Source organism: Xiphophorus couchianus, chromosome 11, assembly GCF_001444195.1.
Source record: "Xiphophorus couchianus chromosome 11, X_couchianus-1.0, whole genome shotgun sequence".
Classification (NCBI taxonomy): Eukaryota; Metazoa; Chordata; class Actinopteri; order Cyprinodontiformes; family Poeciliidae; genus Xiphophorus; species Xiphophorus couchianus.
This window is the reverse complement of record NC_040238.1, coordinates 18,337,740-18,353,723: the sequence shown is the minus strand read 5'-3', so window position 1 is coordinate 18,353,723 and position 15,984 is coordinate 18,337,740. Positions and strand designations below refer to the sequence as shown.

At 39.1% G+C, this 15,984-nt stretch overlaps 1 protein-coding gene across 1 annotated transcript in view; it reads right to left on the bottom strand.

Moving 5' to 3' along the window:
- The window catches only part of ephb4a (eph receptor B4a), a 50,342-nt gene extending 34,991 nt beyond the window's left edge, over positions 1 to 15,351 (bottom strand). The window contains exon 1 of the mRNA XM_028031516.1: positions 14,437 to 15,351. Coding sequence (XP_027887317.1) covers positions 14,437 to 14,530 — 94 coding nt within the window. The 5' untranslated portion in view covers positions 14,531 to 15,351. The remainder of the gene's footprint in view (positions 1 to 14,436) is intronic.
- Between the last annotated feature and the right edge of the window lie 633 nt (positions 15,352 to 15,984).

Here is a 15,984-nt window from a genome sequence, read left to right as displayed (position 1 = left end):
TTGCCTCATGCCTGTTAAGAGATCCCATAGTGTTGCCAACTTCATTTATAAAGGCTGTTTTAAATCAAAGTTGGTATTTGGGAACGCTCCATCCAAACCTGTATTTATGATAGTAATGCAAATGGGATCTACACACACACATCTCACATAATTAACATTGCTTTGTGGTATGAAGGGACCTAACAGTGTTTATGACCAGGGTCACAAAGATACTTTTAGATTCAAACATCACTTTATTTCACATGACAGGCAGCATGAACAGAAACAGCAGAAGAAGAGACATCAAGCTCTGCTTCTTCTATTATTATGTCAAAGCTCAATGTTTTAACTATTGTTGCCCCAAATAGGGTAGATTAGAAGTAAATCTAACTCAAGAGTTTTAACGATGATGCTCACAACACCTGAGTTAGTGGTTGGTCTACTGACTAAAACACTCATTTCAGATCCAGTGTTTGTGGTGGAAGAAACAGGAAGAACTTGCTCTAAGCAAGTTCTAGCACCAGTTTAACACTGGAACAAGCTTGTTGGGAACAGAACCAGAGTCAGGCAACTTTTGAGAGAATATTTACACACAACATCTCTGAATGACAACAAGCCCAACTTATCAGCACCCCAGTAGAAAGTCAGAAAACAGTGGTACAGTGCTAAATACAACTAATTAAAAATGTTCCAGTACAAACCATCAAAAGCTCAAAAACTAATTTCGTACAGGGTTTCCCCCAGAAAACATGCTAAGTCTGGTGCTCGGGGTGCAAGGACAGTCATGTTGAAATGTTTAAAGTTGACAGGAAGTTTGAAAATATCACCTGATGCGTTATTGGAAGACTGAAAGTCTAATACCTAAACACCAGCTAGAAAGTCTTAAAAAAGGCAATAATAAAAAAAACCTAAAATAAATAAACAATGCTTAGCCTGATGGGAGAACAAATAAAGCTTGGTGGCCCGCCAGGCTTGTAATACACTGTGGGAAATCCTGCCGTATGTTATAAAAGTTCATATGTGTGGAAGCCATATGAGATTGGAGTTTACAGCATCTCTGACTTCAACACTACTTAACTTCGGAGGCTGTTTTCCAACTTAATTTAGAGAATAAATACACAAAACATATTTGGAAATAAAACTAGGAACCTGATTTGTCAAGATTTTTACATTCTAAAAATGTAAGTGTTAAAGGTAGCATATTTAGCTAACTGCAGAGTTAAACTGAAGTGTAAATGTTAGCGTGGTGTCATTTCATATAGCTACCTACTCTTTTGAATTATAAAAACTTATTTCAAAACAAAACCACACCAGAAAAATAAAATCCATTTTATAATCTAACATACACATTTCTGAAACATTTATATCTTTAGTCTAAATCTCTAAATTTGCTTTAAATCGTCTGTTGAAAAATGAAACCATAACCATTAGTTATCAAAATGTCAGTTTTCTAATTCATGTAGTCTCATAAGAACGACTCTAAAGAAAAGTGCAATTTTCTTGGGTTTCAGCGTGGCCACAGGACACCTAAATAATGTATAGCTGATATCTGAACTAAGGCTGCTTGTTTCTCAGAAACATTGTCTGAAGACATCTACAGCTAACAAGAAACAAAAATCTAAATATTTTACACCACATGTTAACACACACTGTTACTTCACTGTCTGCCATTAAATCAGACTAATCTCTTCCCGTGTTAGGCCAGTAAGGGTTATGCTTATTTGCTAAATGGTAGAACAATAAAATATTATTTTTCTACTTTCTTCAAATTCAAAATTTCACGTAAAATATTTTAGTATTTGGTGGAATTCCATTTCAAATCGTATGAGTTAGTTCAAACATTCTGGATTTCTCTCTCACAGCAGCTAGAACTGGTGCAAAACTGGTGCAACTGGGTTAGATTATTTAGGCCACTTTGCTGGCACACACCTTCTCAGCTCTGAATTAGGCCAAAAATTGTGGACGTATCTCTGAGTGCCTTTGCAAACTGTGATCTAGCTTTTTATCTTGCTGTTGAGATCGGCTTCTTCCATGCTCAGTGGCATTTCAACCCATGGGGTTCAGGACTCTCTTACCAGCATCGCCAGAAAATATTTAGGATTTGTTCAGGAATTGTTCTTGGGTTGATACATTTCACCAAAAACACTCATCCCCAAAAACATTTGGGCTTTAAAAAATTGATTAAAGCCATACCGCTGAATTAGAAGAAATGCATTTTGTAAATCATAGTTATTCTGGCATTTAGCATATTTACACTATGGTAACTGGCCTAAATCAAGAAAAGTTTAGACTGATTAAATGTCAAACAATGGAGAAAAAGTTTGTGTTTCCTATGCTGTGTTTATATATTTTTGCCTTAACTATATGTTAGAAAGCAATGGCTCTCTATATAATGTTTGTGTGCACTCAGGTTGCAAGAAATGTTGCTGGTATCAACAAGTTTAACATTTGTTATAGTGCTGGAAACTGTGGGGGGGGGGAGCTACTTTGCAGTAATTATTTAAGTAGGTTACTCACTGATTCAAAAATTTAATTATAAAGTTTGAAATTCAAGACTTTTCCAAACCAGATATACAATTAACTTTCAAAATGTTCATTACCTTTTAATTGAGTCAATCAGAAACTACAAATACGTGTACAGCCGCTTCTAATCTGTGTTTGGTAATATTAATAAACAAGCACACTGGCCAAAAATTTAATTTCTTATCTGAGAAGAAAATGACCAGGAGCCATGTTTTCAACTTTTCAAATTAAACATTAACAAACTGTGCTTAACAAACATAAAGACATGCCACAATAATATACCTATAAATTTACGCACTTCAGATGCATTAGATGGGCTCTATAGGGACTGTGTTTTCTTTAATGCTTTTTAAACTTGACATTAAACATATTTTTCAAACCAAAATGAATCCAGGTGTTACCTTGTTCCAACTAACATTTTTATTGAACAGAAAACACAAGCAATGATGGGTCAACGTGGATGCCTTACTTTTAAAAATAGGAAACTCATGCAAACAATTGTTCGCATGATTGATGTTTTCTTCTCATATTAAAACATACATTATTTTCTTACACCTTGACATCTCAGCATTTAAAAACAGATCTATTAGTGAACAGTTTTAAAGGCCAATTCTCCCTCTCTTCTGTATACTTAATTTCAATCAAAATTGACGTAAAGACATAAATGTTAAAATCTTAGTTTGCTAAACAACATCTCTACCACTCATGAACACTGTTCATGAGATTAACTCATCGATTTATCATCCACACAACATTGTTACATGACAGAAAATTAAACGCGTTGCCATCCTGGAGAGATTTAACACATGTGCTAGGACAGAAATCATCAGTAATTGCATTGGCCTCGTCTTTCTTCAGTGCCGAATCCTCTCAAAAACAAATTTGATATCTTAATATGAACATTTCACTATCTACTATACCTCGGAGCAATCAAAGATCGTTGAGGCACTCCATAAACTGGAAAAGCCTAAGTTAAGCCATCCTCTTTACAGAAAGCTTGAAGGCAGAGGCAATAAAAGAAAATGCAGGTTATGCGCCTGTTTTCAGACACTTTCTCAGTCTGAAGAGGATATTTATCCACTTGTCTTCTTCCATCAGGAAGGTTGAGGTCTGGGTAAGTCATAAAACCGGTTAGTCATAAAACCGGACTCCCTGCTGAGCAAACACTTTGGAGTCACACAGTGCTAAAATCTGGGATGATCTTCCTACCCAGCAGGAAACTCTTCCAACCTTGTCTTCCCTATGTCTTTTAATAATTAGAGCAGACACCTGGCCAGTTAAGCTATGGCTCAATTAGAATTTACAAAGGAAAATGTTGACAGAATAAAAACCGAGACGTGGTGTGCTCCATTTAAAAATTGTCTTGTTAGAAAATGCATGCAGTGCCTTGCACAATATGCGTTTTTTCACATTTCGTCACAATAAAAGCACAGACTTCAATAATTTTATTAAAACTTAATGCGATAGACCATCAGTTACAGTTTTGGCTTTGCAGTCTCTAACAGGTTTCCTCCTAGGATTGGGCTGCATTTACTCTACCCAAATTCCCATCAACTCTGGCCAGTTTTCCTGACCCTAAGAAAAACATCTGCACAGCATGATACTGCCACCACCATTTTTCAGCATGATAGTGATTAGTTCAGAGTGATGTATGCCACATGTTTGCTGTGGCCTCTATACGGCTTCTGGCAGAATGCAAACGTTACCTCCTACAGTTTTCGTTCAGCAGCAATAAATCGCATTCTGAAGGTAATTGATTTAGCTGGATGCTATTAAAAGGAGTCTGTGTAAAAGGCGAAGAAAACAAATGCATGACCCAGTTTTCTCATTTTTATTTGTAAAAAATTTTGAAAGTGGTGCAACTTTTTCCTTCCACCTTATATTTACGTACGATGTTGTGCTGGTTTATAAAATAAAATCCCTCCCCTCCAAAAAAAGGCACCGCAGGACCGATGCACCATACAATCTCACATTGACTCCCGAACATACAGTGTCATGCTTATGCACTTCCAATCTGCAATTTACTCTGGGGTACAAAGGCAAATGAAAACACACACCCAAAGCTTTCAGTGACTAATCTGCAGTGGGAGGTGGACGGCTTGAAGTCGACGCAGACTCCAGCTAAATAAACCATCTAAGGATTGACACATCTAAGTAAAGACACGAGAGGACCGACTCTGTGCAAGAATTTCCCCTGCTTTACTCTGTGGCAGCACACTGCTTTATATTCAACAGACAACATACAAGCTGAGAGCTAATTCTCCTCATCGGTCCATGCATTGCTTCTACAAGCCTGCAATTGCGTGTCTGTGTGGCGGTGACCGATATATCTAGAATATAGATAAACTCATTGTCGGATATGAAGCCGCCTGCAAGAGAACAAAGAGCATAATTTTGCCTTCAGAGCCCAGACGTATTTGCTTTTCAGCGGGTGGTTGGATTTAGTAGTTCACAAATGGCTTGAATGTCTGCATCTCACTTTTGTCCAATCTTAGAATGAAAAGGAAGTGGTTGACTTTAGACAGCAATCTCTTGGTGATCTAAAAGGCTTGATGGAAGGCAAAAAGGAGAGGAATATACAGCAAGCTGCCAAAAAGGTGTTTAATGCTGCTTTAATTGAAGTGGCCCGCTCCATTTTGGAGCTCTTTGCTGCGTGCAAGCTGCAGGAAGGCAGCCGGCGCTCGGGAATGTCTCTGTCATGCCGTTTATAGCCGAGCCCGAGTGGTTCAGACCGACGTATGAACGCAGGCCCTGGGAGACATCCTCAAGGTGAGAGGAGATGCAAATATGCACGGATCCTCCAGACTGATGTTGAAACCGAATGAATTGCAGTTTTAACATAAAAACGGCCATATCAAAAGCGAGATGTAGGTCAGCTGATGACGCGTGGAGGAAAAAATATTCCCAGACCCCAAATCAAGCCTGCTGATGGCGAACACTTCCAGCTGAGAGATTTTTTTATTTTATTTTGCATAAAGCCTCGCACACCAGCCTCGTCATTCGTGTGGCTTTCATTTTACTTTTTGAATGTAGCAACAAATAGAAATCATCAGGCATACCACAACAATAGATCGCTAAAAGGGAAAAAAAAAAAGAAAAAACTCACAAAGGGTGTCCCGTCCACCCCCCAACACAATGTTCGGCGTGCCTCTGATAACAGCAGCGATGTGTGTGGAAGATAAATGAGGAAGATGGACCTGAGATAAATGCATTCCTCTCTGTTGTTGTCTCCTAATTAAAGGCCTTTTTAGCCCCTTTATTACATTGTGGCTCATCTATCTGGCTCACAGCGCGCCCTTCTAAAGACTGCAAATCGACGGCATGCACGTTTGGCTTGTTATTCGGCGTGCTGATGTGCACATGCGTGCAACCTTCGCACCCTCTGCCTATTTCATTCACTCGTGCCAGTCTCCCAGTTTCTCCTTGACTCACTTCAAAGAGGACCCCCTCACTCCCTCCCCAATCCCTCTAAAAGTGCCATTCTCCTTGGTGCTTATGGCTGATAGGCTGTGGCCTCATTCCCTCACCACTGCAGCCTGTCCCCATTGTGTCCCGCTCTCAGAGAGGAGCGTGTGGGTGGAAGACAGACTGGCTCTCCAAAGTGAGTGCCTGACATGAATGTATGGGCTCGGGGTGTATCCTCTCACCGAGTCGAGCTATCATCCACCTGCAACTCCCAGCTGCCACATGCATCCCCTCTCAGAGGGGGAGAGAGAAGGAGAGAGAGACACGGGCTGAGAGTACTTGTGGCACTCGGATGCCTGTTTAACTCTTGAGGAAGCTAATCATCGGATTGAGGTGCTGAGGATGATAGGGCTACAGGCTTTCAGAAGTGGGAGAGAGAGGGGGGGGGGAGGGTGCTTTAAATGCAAATCCCTTTCTTATAAAAATCGGTTCCATTTAAAAGGATTTCTGGGAAACGATCCACATTTCCATGGTAGGGGAGACAGTCAGCAAGAGAAAACAGAATAGCACCAGTCAAACATCAAGGAGACCAAGGACGTGGAAAGAGTAGCAAATGAAAAGGGTACACGTCTGTGAAAGACAGGATTGAGGCTAAAGTAAGGTCCTTTAGATAAAAGCTCTCTTTTCTGCATCTGTGGCGCTAAGTGAGGTTTAGTTTGCACCGATCAGCAGCATAGCGTCTTCGTGTTGGCCGCGTGACGACGGTGTCGGGAGGTGAAAAGATAAACGGAAGAGTGATGTTGAGAAACAACATCTGCGAATCCGGATTTAGATGGTAAACCTCACCTAAAACTGTCACGTTCACGCTCGCCCTGCATGGTTTCCATCTGGAACGCTCCTCCAGTGCATCGGGTCCTTGTGGCGCTACGGCATATTACTGGAGCTGGCATTAAGCTGCACATTTCCCTGCTTACACCAGGCACATTTGGAATGGTTTCTGGAGCGCCAAGAGAAACCAGATACTTTCTCAGGATGAATTTATGAGCAAGCAGATGCTGAATAAAAATCATGCTATGGCATGTTGGTTCAGTGAAATTCAAAAACAATATCTGTCAAGAAGCCACTGTGAGCATGAAGACACGTTGCAACAAGAGATGGTCTAATTAGAGTTTTGTGATGAATCTCTGCTTGACTTGATCCAAAAAGATTTTGGGAAATACTGATTCCTCTTTAAAAGTTAGGACGTGAAAAGAACCCACCACTTTTGTTTTTCACACAATATCTCTTCCAATGTTCCCGCCATAAGAGCTCATTAATGGTCATTTCTTTTTAGAAGCAGAGGCGACGTCGCGCCATACGCCAGTGATATTTAATAAATCTAAATAGAACTCAAAACTTCATTTATTTCAGTAACTCATTCCATATGGTGAAACACATTAAATATATTAAAGCCACAAAGACTTATGTTTTCAAACATTAATTTCTGTTAATTCTGATACTTTTTTACTTAAAGATAATAAAAACATGACATTCAAGGTTAGCATAATACACCAGACCAACAAAAAACATTTTAAAGCAGAAACGTTGGCTTCACAGTAAAAATAAGCTTAGTTAAGTTTGTTAGTACGTTTAGTCAGATAAACGGGGCTCATCGGAAAGCATATTCTAACTTGTCAAATATGACTGTATTGTGTATTATATAACTATATTCTTAATTTACGCCAAAGACCTGGCAGTACTTCTGCCTGGCCTGTTCACTGATAGGAACAAGATGGCGAATGCAGATCTAGATTCCAGTTGCCTGTGGATTTATCTTTGCTTTTCCAGACAGGGCAGCTGCTTTTGGGTTGAGGTAAAAAAAACCAAAAAACGTTTTGCAGTTATTAGATTTAGTACTTAATGTTTTGAAATTTTAGCAGTACATGTACAGTTTATAGAATTTCTCACTTTTGAATTTCCTATGGAATTGATATTAAAATAATAGCAAATAAAGCTGTAAACTTCTTCCATGTACATCTTGTCTGATCTTAGAAAAGGATTCTGATAAAGACATATGCTTCCGTGCATAAATGAGGATAACATTGAAATCCCTTCCTTTTCTGTTTGATTTTAAAACTGCGACAATTGTCAAAGAACCTGTGAAACTGCTTCTTTTAATGGGTTTTTAATGTAATTGTTGAATTAAAACTACCAATAAATAGATGCTATTCAGCATCTATTTATTGGTTTGTATGAATTAAAGTTTTAATTGGAACAAAAACAAGAATCCAGAAATCTGTGTTGGCCAGTCAGGGCCTGTTTGATGCATTTCTAGCAAAAATGTAGGCAAAAAGCACAACATTCTTTTTGAACAATAAGCCGTATGGGTCAATAAAAGCTGTCCATTAACAATGTGTTAACATATCGAAACACAGTTTGGAAAATGTATGTATAAAACCTGTCTTGGTTTTCCTTTAGTCCACCAGCTGAGAGCTCTGTGAGCTCATTGTTCACAATGAGTCTGCACATGCGCCTTTTCAGGAGCCAAACAAAACGTGTTAATGCCACTTCTTTTGTGCATGTGGCTGCTTTGGTCTAAGTAAGAGTAATGTGGAGCAGAGCGCTACAGCTGTGCAAAGAGCAAATGTAACAGGATGACATTTCACCTCTCCATCCATCCATCCATCAGCAGCATCTTAAAAAATGCTGTGGATGTCTCTCATCACTGCATCGTGACGGGTCTTAGCTAAACAAATTTTGCTGGCAGCTGCAACTCTCTCCTTGCATAGAAAATAAAAAGATGACCTGAAGACTGATGGGTTTAGCAGCTGCAGGGCATAATCCAAGGTATCGATGTGTAAAGAAAGGATTTGCATTCAGAAATACAAACACTAAAATGGCAGACTTACAGGTGGACATTGACCCAGATAAAGAACGGTTACCGCAAAGAAAGTACAACTAAAATGATTTATTTGCTTTTATTTATAAAACAGAAAAGTAACTATTTTTTTCCTCTTCTGCTGGCTATTATTAGGGATGCTGGTAACAGTACGATGTGTGTACTAGTATTCAGAAAAGTTCTCCGATACCACAGAACCCGATACCAGAATGATGTTAGTGTTGTTTCCCCTCTAGCAAACAGTATTATGTTGTACATAAACACTCTAACCCACCATAAACTGAATAGGAGCCAAATAAAACGAAGAACACAACAACGTACGGCAACTGAGATGAACAAACCACTTAGCGGCAGCATGACGGCTAGTAGAGGAGGAGCCATGTCCGCAGTATGGAGGTATTTCCAGGATAACTGCAAATTATGTTCAGCAAAGTTGTCAAGAGAAAAACTAAACCAATCACTTCCGATATAATTGGATAGAACGTCTAAAAAACCAACATGACGTTGAGTTCAAGCGGTTTTCTCACTGGAGCAGGAAACAAGCAACAACCAACTTTGGATCAAACTCTGAAGACAACTAGAGGCAGTGAAAATCACAGAGGCTCTCAGCCAACACACTGCTCTGGACCAGACATTATCCAGCATTGATGACATTAGCTGCCACCACGTTACAGACAACCTTGAACAAAGCCGAAGTTGGCTTCTGACTGCAGTTTCCAATTTAGGGAATGGCTAAAGGGCGATTCTAAAAAATATTTTTAATCTGCTTTTGCTTTAAAACATGAAATATGTAGCCGCTTCAAACTAGAACAGATTATTCTACACTGACAGCAGAATATCTAAAATCGAGTGTTAAACACTTAATAATAAAATAGATAAATGCTAAATAATACAAAATAAAAAAAATTATTTAATAATTGATTATAAGGACCATATAGACATTTTTTAGATTTTGTATTGGTACTCGGTGCTGGCAAGCATTTAAGTGTAAGAACGTGTAAGTACGTGTACTTACTGTTTTAAAAAAATCTAGTACGTACCTAATTACTACATTTTTAATGTTATTGAAAACATTTATTTACTATGTGATTCTGATACAGTGACCTAAGCAAAACTACAGGTAAAACACCTGCTGAATTTATATTTATTGTGAAATTAACAATAATTTAGCATTTGACCTTCCCTCCCATATTTTCTATGCCATGATGATACATGTTTTCACAACTGGAAGTTTTCCCTAAGCGCTGAATTTGTTTTTTTAATTTTGAATGCAAAGCCAAGCTGCAGGCTTGTATCCACGTGTCCAGCAAATATAGTTTCAAAAGTGTTCGGAAAAGAAAAGAAAAAGTCTTGTGTTCCTTATCAGTATAACTTTTCCGTAAGAAAGAAAAGAAAAAAAATAAACTATTACAAAAACAAAGCCACAATGCCATTATTCCACGACTCTGTCCAAATTGTTTTCATTTGTTTGCAGATGAAAGAGCTCTTTAATTACTTAATTATAGTTTAATGGCACCCCACAGGAGAACTGCAGCACTGAGGTAGAGAATAGAAAACAATAATTTGCATTTTGTTTTTTTCCCCCTGATTTTCTGGTTGTTTAGATAAAATCTGCTCTGAATAAATGCACAAACTGCGAAGAGGCACGGCTTTCTACGAACCTGTTACACCTCATACAGCTAAGCAAATGACCAATTTGACATGGGCTCCCAAAAACGACTTGGAGCCACGTGAATTTGATAGCACAGACTACTTTTGATGACAGTGCCGGCGTCGCAAAAGAATCTGAACAGTTGGGAAAGACTGCAGTGCTTGTGCCACTGGCTGCATTATGGAAAACTGCATGAACGAGGCACAGAAACTCACAAGATGAGGACTTTAGGTTAAGTTTGATCTTTAGAGTTAACATTCATAAAGTCAAACATGATTTAAAATCGTAGTAAGTCTACACTGATGGTACAAATTATTAATAGTGGTTAAAAAGAATATGCAGTTTTACTTCAATGCGTTGGTTATAGTATTCTGTGCATTATACATTTTTTATATGCACAGTGAAGCAGAGAAAAGTGTGGTTTTCAAGGGTGTGTGCGCGCAATGGTGAAATGTGTGGACCCGATACAATTTTCCACCCAAAGCGCCTTATTAATTTCCAGCCAAAGTAATTATCTGATCAAGAGGTCTGTGTTTTAATCTTCATAGAGACAGAAGCGTGAGAGATCCAAGCAATGAACAAGCAAGCGGTGTGTGTAAGTGACTCATTTATCCTTTAGTTGGAAAAGGAGGAGAGATTTGGCAGCTGAGAGCTTCATCTGCCCTCCCATCAGTTCATTACAGAATTCCCTAATAGGTGGAGAACAAGTGGGGGGAGAATGATCCTGAGTGCACCGACTGAGGAGTGGGACGCAGACCAAGAAACGAAAACCAGACATCTTGTTCACACTTGGCAAAACGCAGATGTTCTGGAGTCAGTCGACTAGGTGCTCCGACTCCTTGGCTGCCGCCTAAATCCCTGTTTTCCACTTAAGGCTGCACCTGTTAGGAACAACCAGCTTATGATCGTTGAAAGAATGGGGGAAATAGATTAGCTGTGACAATTTGTGATTTTCTAGCGGCTCGTATTCTTTAGAGATGCAGCGAGAAATTGGCTCGGAATCAGATGAGGTGCTTTCAGCTGGTGGGAGCACAACAACAGAACAAAAAACCAAACAAACACATGTAACGAGCAGTAAAACAAATCAGACATTACTTAAAAATATCTTTCTGCTTCTAGTTGGTAGCAAACAAACTTCAAAAAAACGAGTAGAAGACCATCTTCTTTGACAAAAATAATGTATGTTTTGGTTTTTGATATCTTTTTTTTTTTTTACTTTTGGCAGTTTAATTTAACTATAAACATTTTACTGTTTAAACCACTCAATTTTAAATTTATGCAACAAGTACAAATAGTGCTTTTTTGTTACTTTTGTAGAAATATGAATAGGCTAAAATTTATTTAAGCCTACTGGCTGTAAATTTCTCATCAGTGCATCTCTAATATCTGACAAAGAATCCACACAAATGCCTCAGGTTAAGCATTTTTGTCTCACGCCGAATGAACAAAACCTCAAAGCTACAACTCTAATCTTAAGTTGCAGAGCCTCCAGCTCCAGCTTTAGAAGAAGCCCCTCTAACAACCTGTATTCCAGATTTAAGAAAACTGACCAAAATTAAGTGTCTGGGAAAATCCCAAGCTTCTCTCTAGGACTACAAAGTCAACAAGTCTTCCCCGCAAGAATTCAGCCACCGTAATTTAACTCGCTTCTCTCGTGGGTGTGTATGCACACATCCTAAAAGACGCACTTAATGAAGCCAGTGGTAATGCCTCATGTGCTGCCTGTTTATACAGCGCACAGCAGCAGAAAAAAACAAAATGCGAGTCTGTGGAAGAGGAAAGGTCCGAATCCTCCTAACCAGACGCAGCTGACAGATTTGTGTTCCTGCCACGCAAGATGTGAAGTCATGCATGTTCACTGTGTTCCTGTTTACAGTAACTTTTTGTACATTCATTGTTAAAGGGAACATTGTTTTCATGGAAAATGTTTCTTTTTTTCGGCAAATGAAAAAGCTTCCTTGAGGAGGGAAATCACCACAGAAATGTATGCTATAGGTAGCTACTAAGGCTGATCATGTTACTTCTTCTACAGCCTAAGCATTGGCATATGGGGATGAAAATCTACACACAAAACAAAAAAAATTTATAAACTGGCATTCCCATCTGAAGGACCATAATCAGCTCACACAGCAGTAGGTTTTCTATAGAAAATAGAAAAAACAAACCAAAAAAAACACTGCAGCTACAAAAAAAACAAAAAAAAAAACCCAGCAGTGGTTATCTGATCTGCAGTAAACACAGGACTATTATTTCCAAAAGATCATTTCATATCAAAGGTTTTTGCAGACAGGTGATCCTGCTGCATTCTTAACAGACTCCAGGCAGGTTTCTACTCACTCCAATGCACAGATGTAGAGAAACTAAGCTATTAACAAAACGAAGCAAAGCCAAACAGGAGATAAAAATTGATTCCTGAGACTATTCCAAGCTGTTTACTCTTGGGATCATACGATAGCATTACACACAAGCATGATCCCACTAGTCTTGCTGTTTGTCACTTGTACTCATCTATCCACTCTCATGTTAGGCAAATTATCTGACAACTGCCACTAACGTGACTACACCTGCGTAGTCAACCAAAAATTGCATTTTCCCCAGTGTAATTAGAAATGCTTCACGAAACTGATCCGAGACAATTTCTCTGTTAATGTCAAGGCAGCTTTCAAGAAATGAATATAAATTACAAGGCAAACTGCACATTTGATACAGAGGGTTGGATGTTTTACTGCTTGCCGCAGCACTCTGCACTGGCCCAATAAACATCTCACCAGGCCAATATTTGCCCCTGAATGTTTTAATATTGATTTTAGGGTATGACTGGCTAATATTCCCACAGGAAGTGGAATTGGATCCAGTTTAAGTGGACTCAGAAAGGCCCTTTGTGTTACATTTAAAAGGGGTACAAAAACCAAGCATTTCTGGCTTCAGTGCTAACTGGTATGAAACATATAATCCACCTTGTGAAGTTTATAGCCAGATATTTATGACACACCTGTGTCCTTTTACATTGAGATTTTGGTAAATGACTTTTGCGTTGTAACCACTACATGCTCGTAAATCCTATGGTAGCCTCAGCTCTTTCTTTACTGGACCTTTCGGTATAAAAATGGCAGCCTTTTAAACGGGCCAGTAATATGTAACAAGGTATACTTAGGTTTTTCTTTTTCTTCTTTAATTTACTGTTTCAAAACCGCAAAGATTTCCTGTCTACCACTTTCTTTTCTACTAAGACCCTGTTGGAAAAGTGTGAGAGTTTGCAGCACAGAGCACAGTTTCCCCTTCCCAACCTGTTGCTATAGTGGATGAAAATAAATGGTTTGATCTCATAATTTAGAATATAAACCAAAATAAAAACACTTGCTAACATGCTAAGTTATGTTACTATGAGAGAGAATGGAGCCTCTTTTGAGCCAATTATTGGATATGTGTTTATGCTAGCAGCCCTCAAAAGGAGCTTTCTTTTTTTATCGTGATTGCTTTTTTATTTTTAAAGCAATATTCAGTGTAAAGATACACTGAATGTCATGTTTTCTATCTTTTTTTGTTAACTTTTGAAGTTTTGGCATGACTGATGCAACCAAATTTGATTAACTTATTTGCTTTATTGCCAAAGAAATCTTATTTACTGTGTATATTAGGGGGGGGGCAGGAAAAAATTTATGAAATAGGCAAGAAACATGAACACAGCTCAGACTTTGTTGATTCGGTTTAACTTTAAGAAGAAGAGTGGAAAGAAGCACACACTTGGTTTTATTTTAGAGTTTTTTTAGTGTTCGAACTTTTTTGCTAAAAATCTAAATACACACAGCGCTCCTCGTCGCCCTCTGCTGGTCGGGAGGGCCTTAAGCGGCTGATTACATGGCTCACATCGCTTTTAGGTGCTGGTGGTGATACTACGAGATTGCGGTATTTTTTTTACTGAAGATTTTCTACACAGCATAATCATTTTATCACGCATAATCTGCAGATAAAAAAAACAAACAAAAAAAAACAGACTCACCTTCTTCTGCATCAGCCAGACGAGCCAAGTCCAGGAATAAGATGCATCCCAGCAGCAGCAGCAGCAGCAGCATGTTCCTTAATATCACCTCCATAGTGTTGAAGCCGGGTGGTCAAAAATGAATGGACGTGGGTTAAAATCCCAGCGGCACTGGCAGATCGGCTGTGATCGCAAACCAGTCTGCATTTAAATCGGCCTCCTGATTGAAAAAAATCATCAGACGGTGATGATTTTTATAAACCCTGGACCAAAGGAAGCTGGTAAAAAACCTTTCTGGACGTAGTTACTTTATTAGTAACTGAAAAGTTGACTAACTTTGTGTTGCAGTGTAGGTCTTAAAGCAAACCCCAGCGTTGTAACTCTACTCCTACCTCAGTCCCTCTGTCAACACACGGTGAAAAACTTGACTGCTCGGCATTAAAAAGCTCTTTGTGCTCCACACGACTTGACCACAAAAATCTGCCCCTCAGCCCAATGACCGGGCAGCCAGACGCCGCAACCAGGGGACATCAACGCAGGGTCTGATAGTTGCAGAGATTAGTTTCAATCGCCTTACAGGTTATTCCGCATCTTCTGGAGAAGAAAGGAAGAAAAAAGTCCAGAAAAGTGAGTGTTTTTCTTCTTAATGTTCCCTTAAACACCAGAATTGTTGTCTTCAGCAGAGAGAGGGGGAAAATCTAAAGGAGAGAAGTGGGGGGGGGGATATACAGCGCGACAGGTTTAGCCTGGCCTAGTTTTAAGGAGAAAATGAAACAAGACGCGATGGAAAACGTCTGGTTTCATCAAAAGGCAAAAAAGGCTACACCGCAGCGAGATTCAAAAAGTTTTATGTTGAAGTAGCTCGCAGGACGGGGAGCTTTAAGCTGGTCACCGAGGACGACATCTCCGCATCAAACCTCCAGTCGACTGGCATCAGTTAGCCCCTCCCACCCTGGTTTCCATAACAGCAAGAGTCACAAGCTCGCGACGTGACGCTCCGTTTCCGTCCGGCTACTTCAAAATAAAACACAACACCGGGGGAACTACAGGGGAAATGTTAAACGGCCCAGGGACTGACGGAACTATTCATTCTATACCCACTGAATTGAGCATTTTTAACATTTGACGTTTTAACAGGGTAATCTAAGCTCTAACCGGACGTATTCTAGAAATAATATTGCAAACAGAAACTTAAGGATGATTGCAGAAGGCAGAATGGAGGACTGTGTTTGAGTTTATTCTTCCCTTGGTGGTCGCTGCATTTGAACATTTCTGTCCTACAGCAGCATGTTGGCTGATCGCTCTGTTTCAGGCGTGTTACTTTGAGCTAAATACATATTTATTAATCAATTAATGAATTAATTACTTATTAGTTACTTTATGATAAACACTGCATTTTGGCCATAAGGTACACGCCTACACTAATGAAGTCGCTGGAAACACAATCACTTCTTCGCAAGTGCAAATTTGCATTTTTGGTCATTTCAAGGTAGAATGCAAAGTAACTGACGGCCTCTATTACGTGAAACATAACTTACTGGAATAAAAATGATAATTAAAAAAAGACAC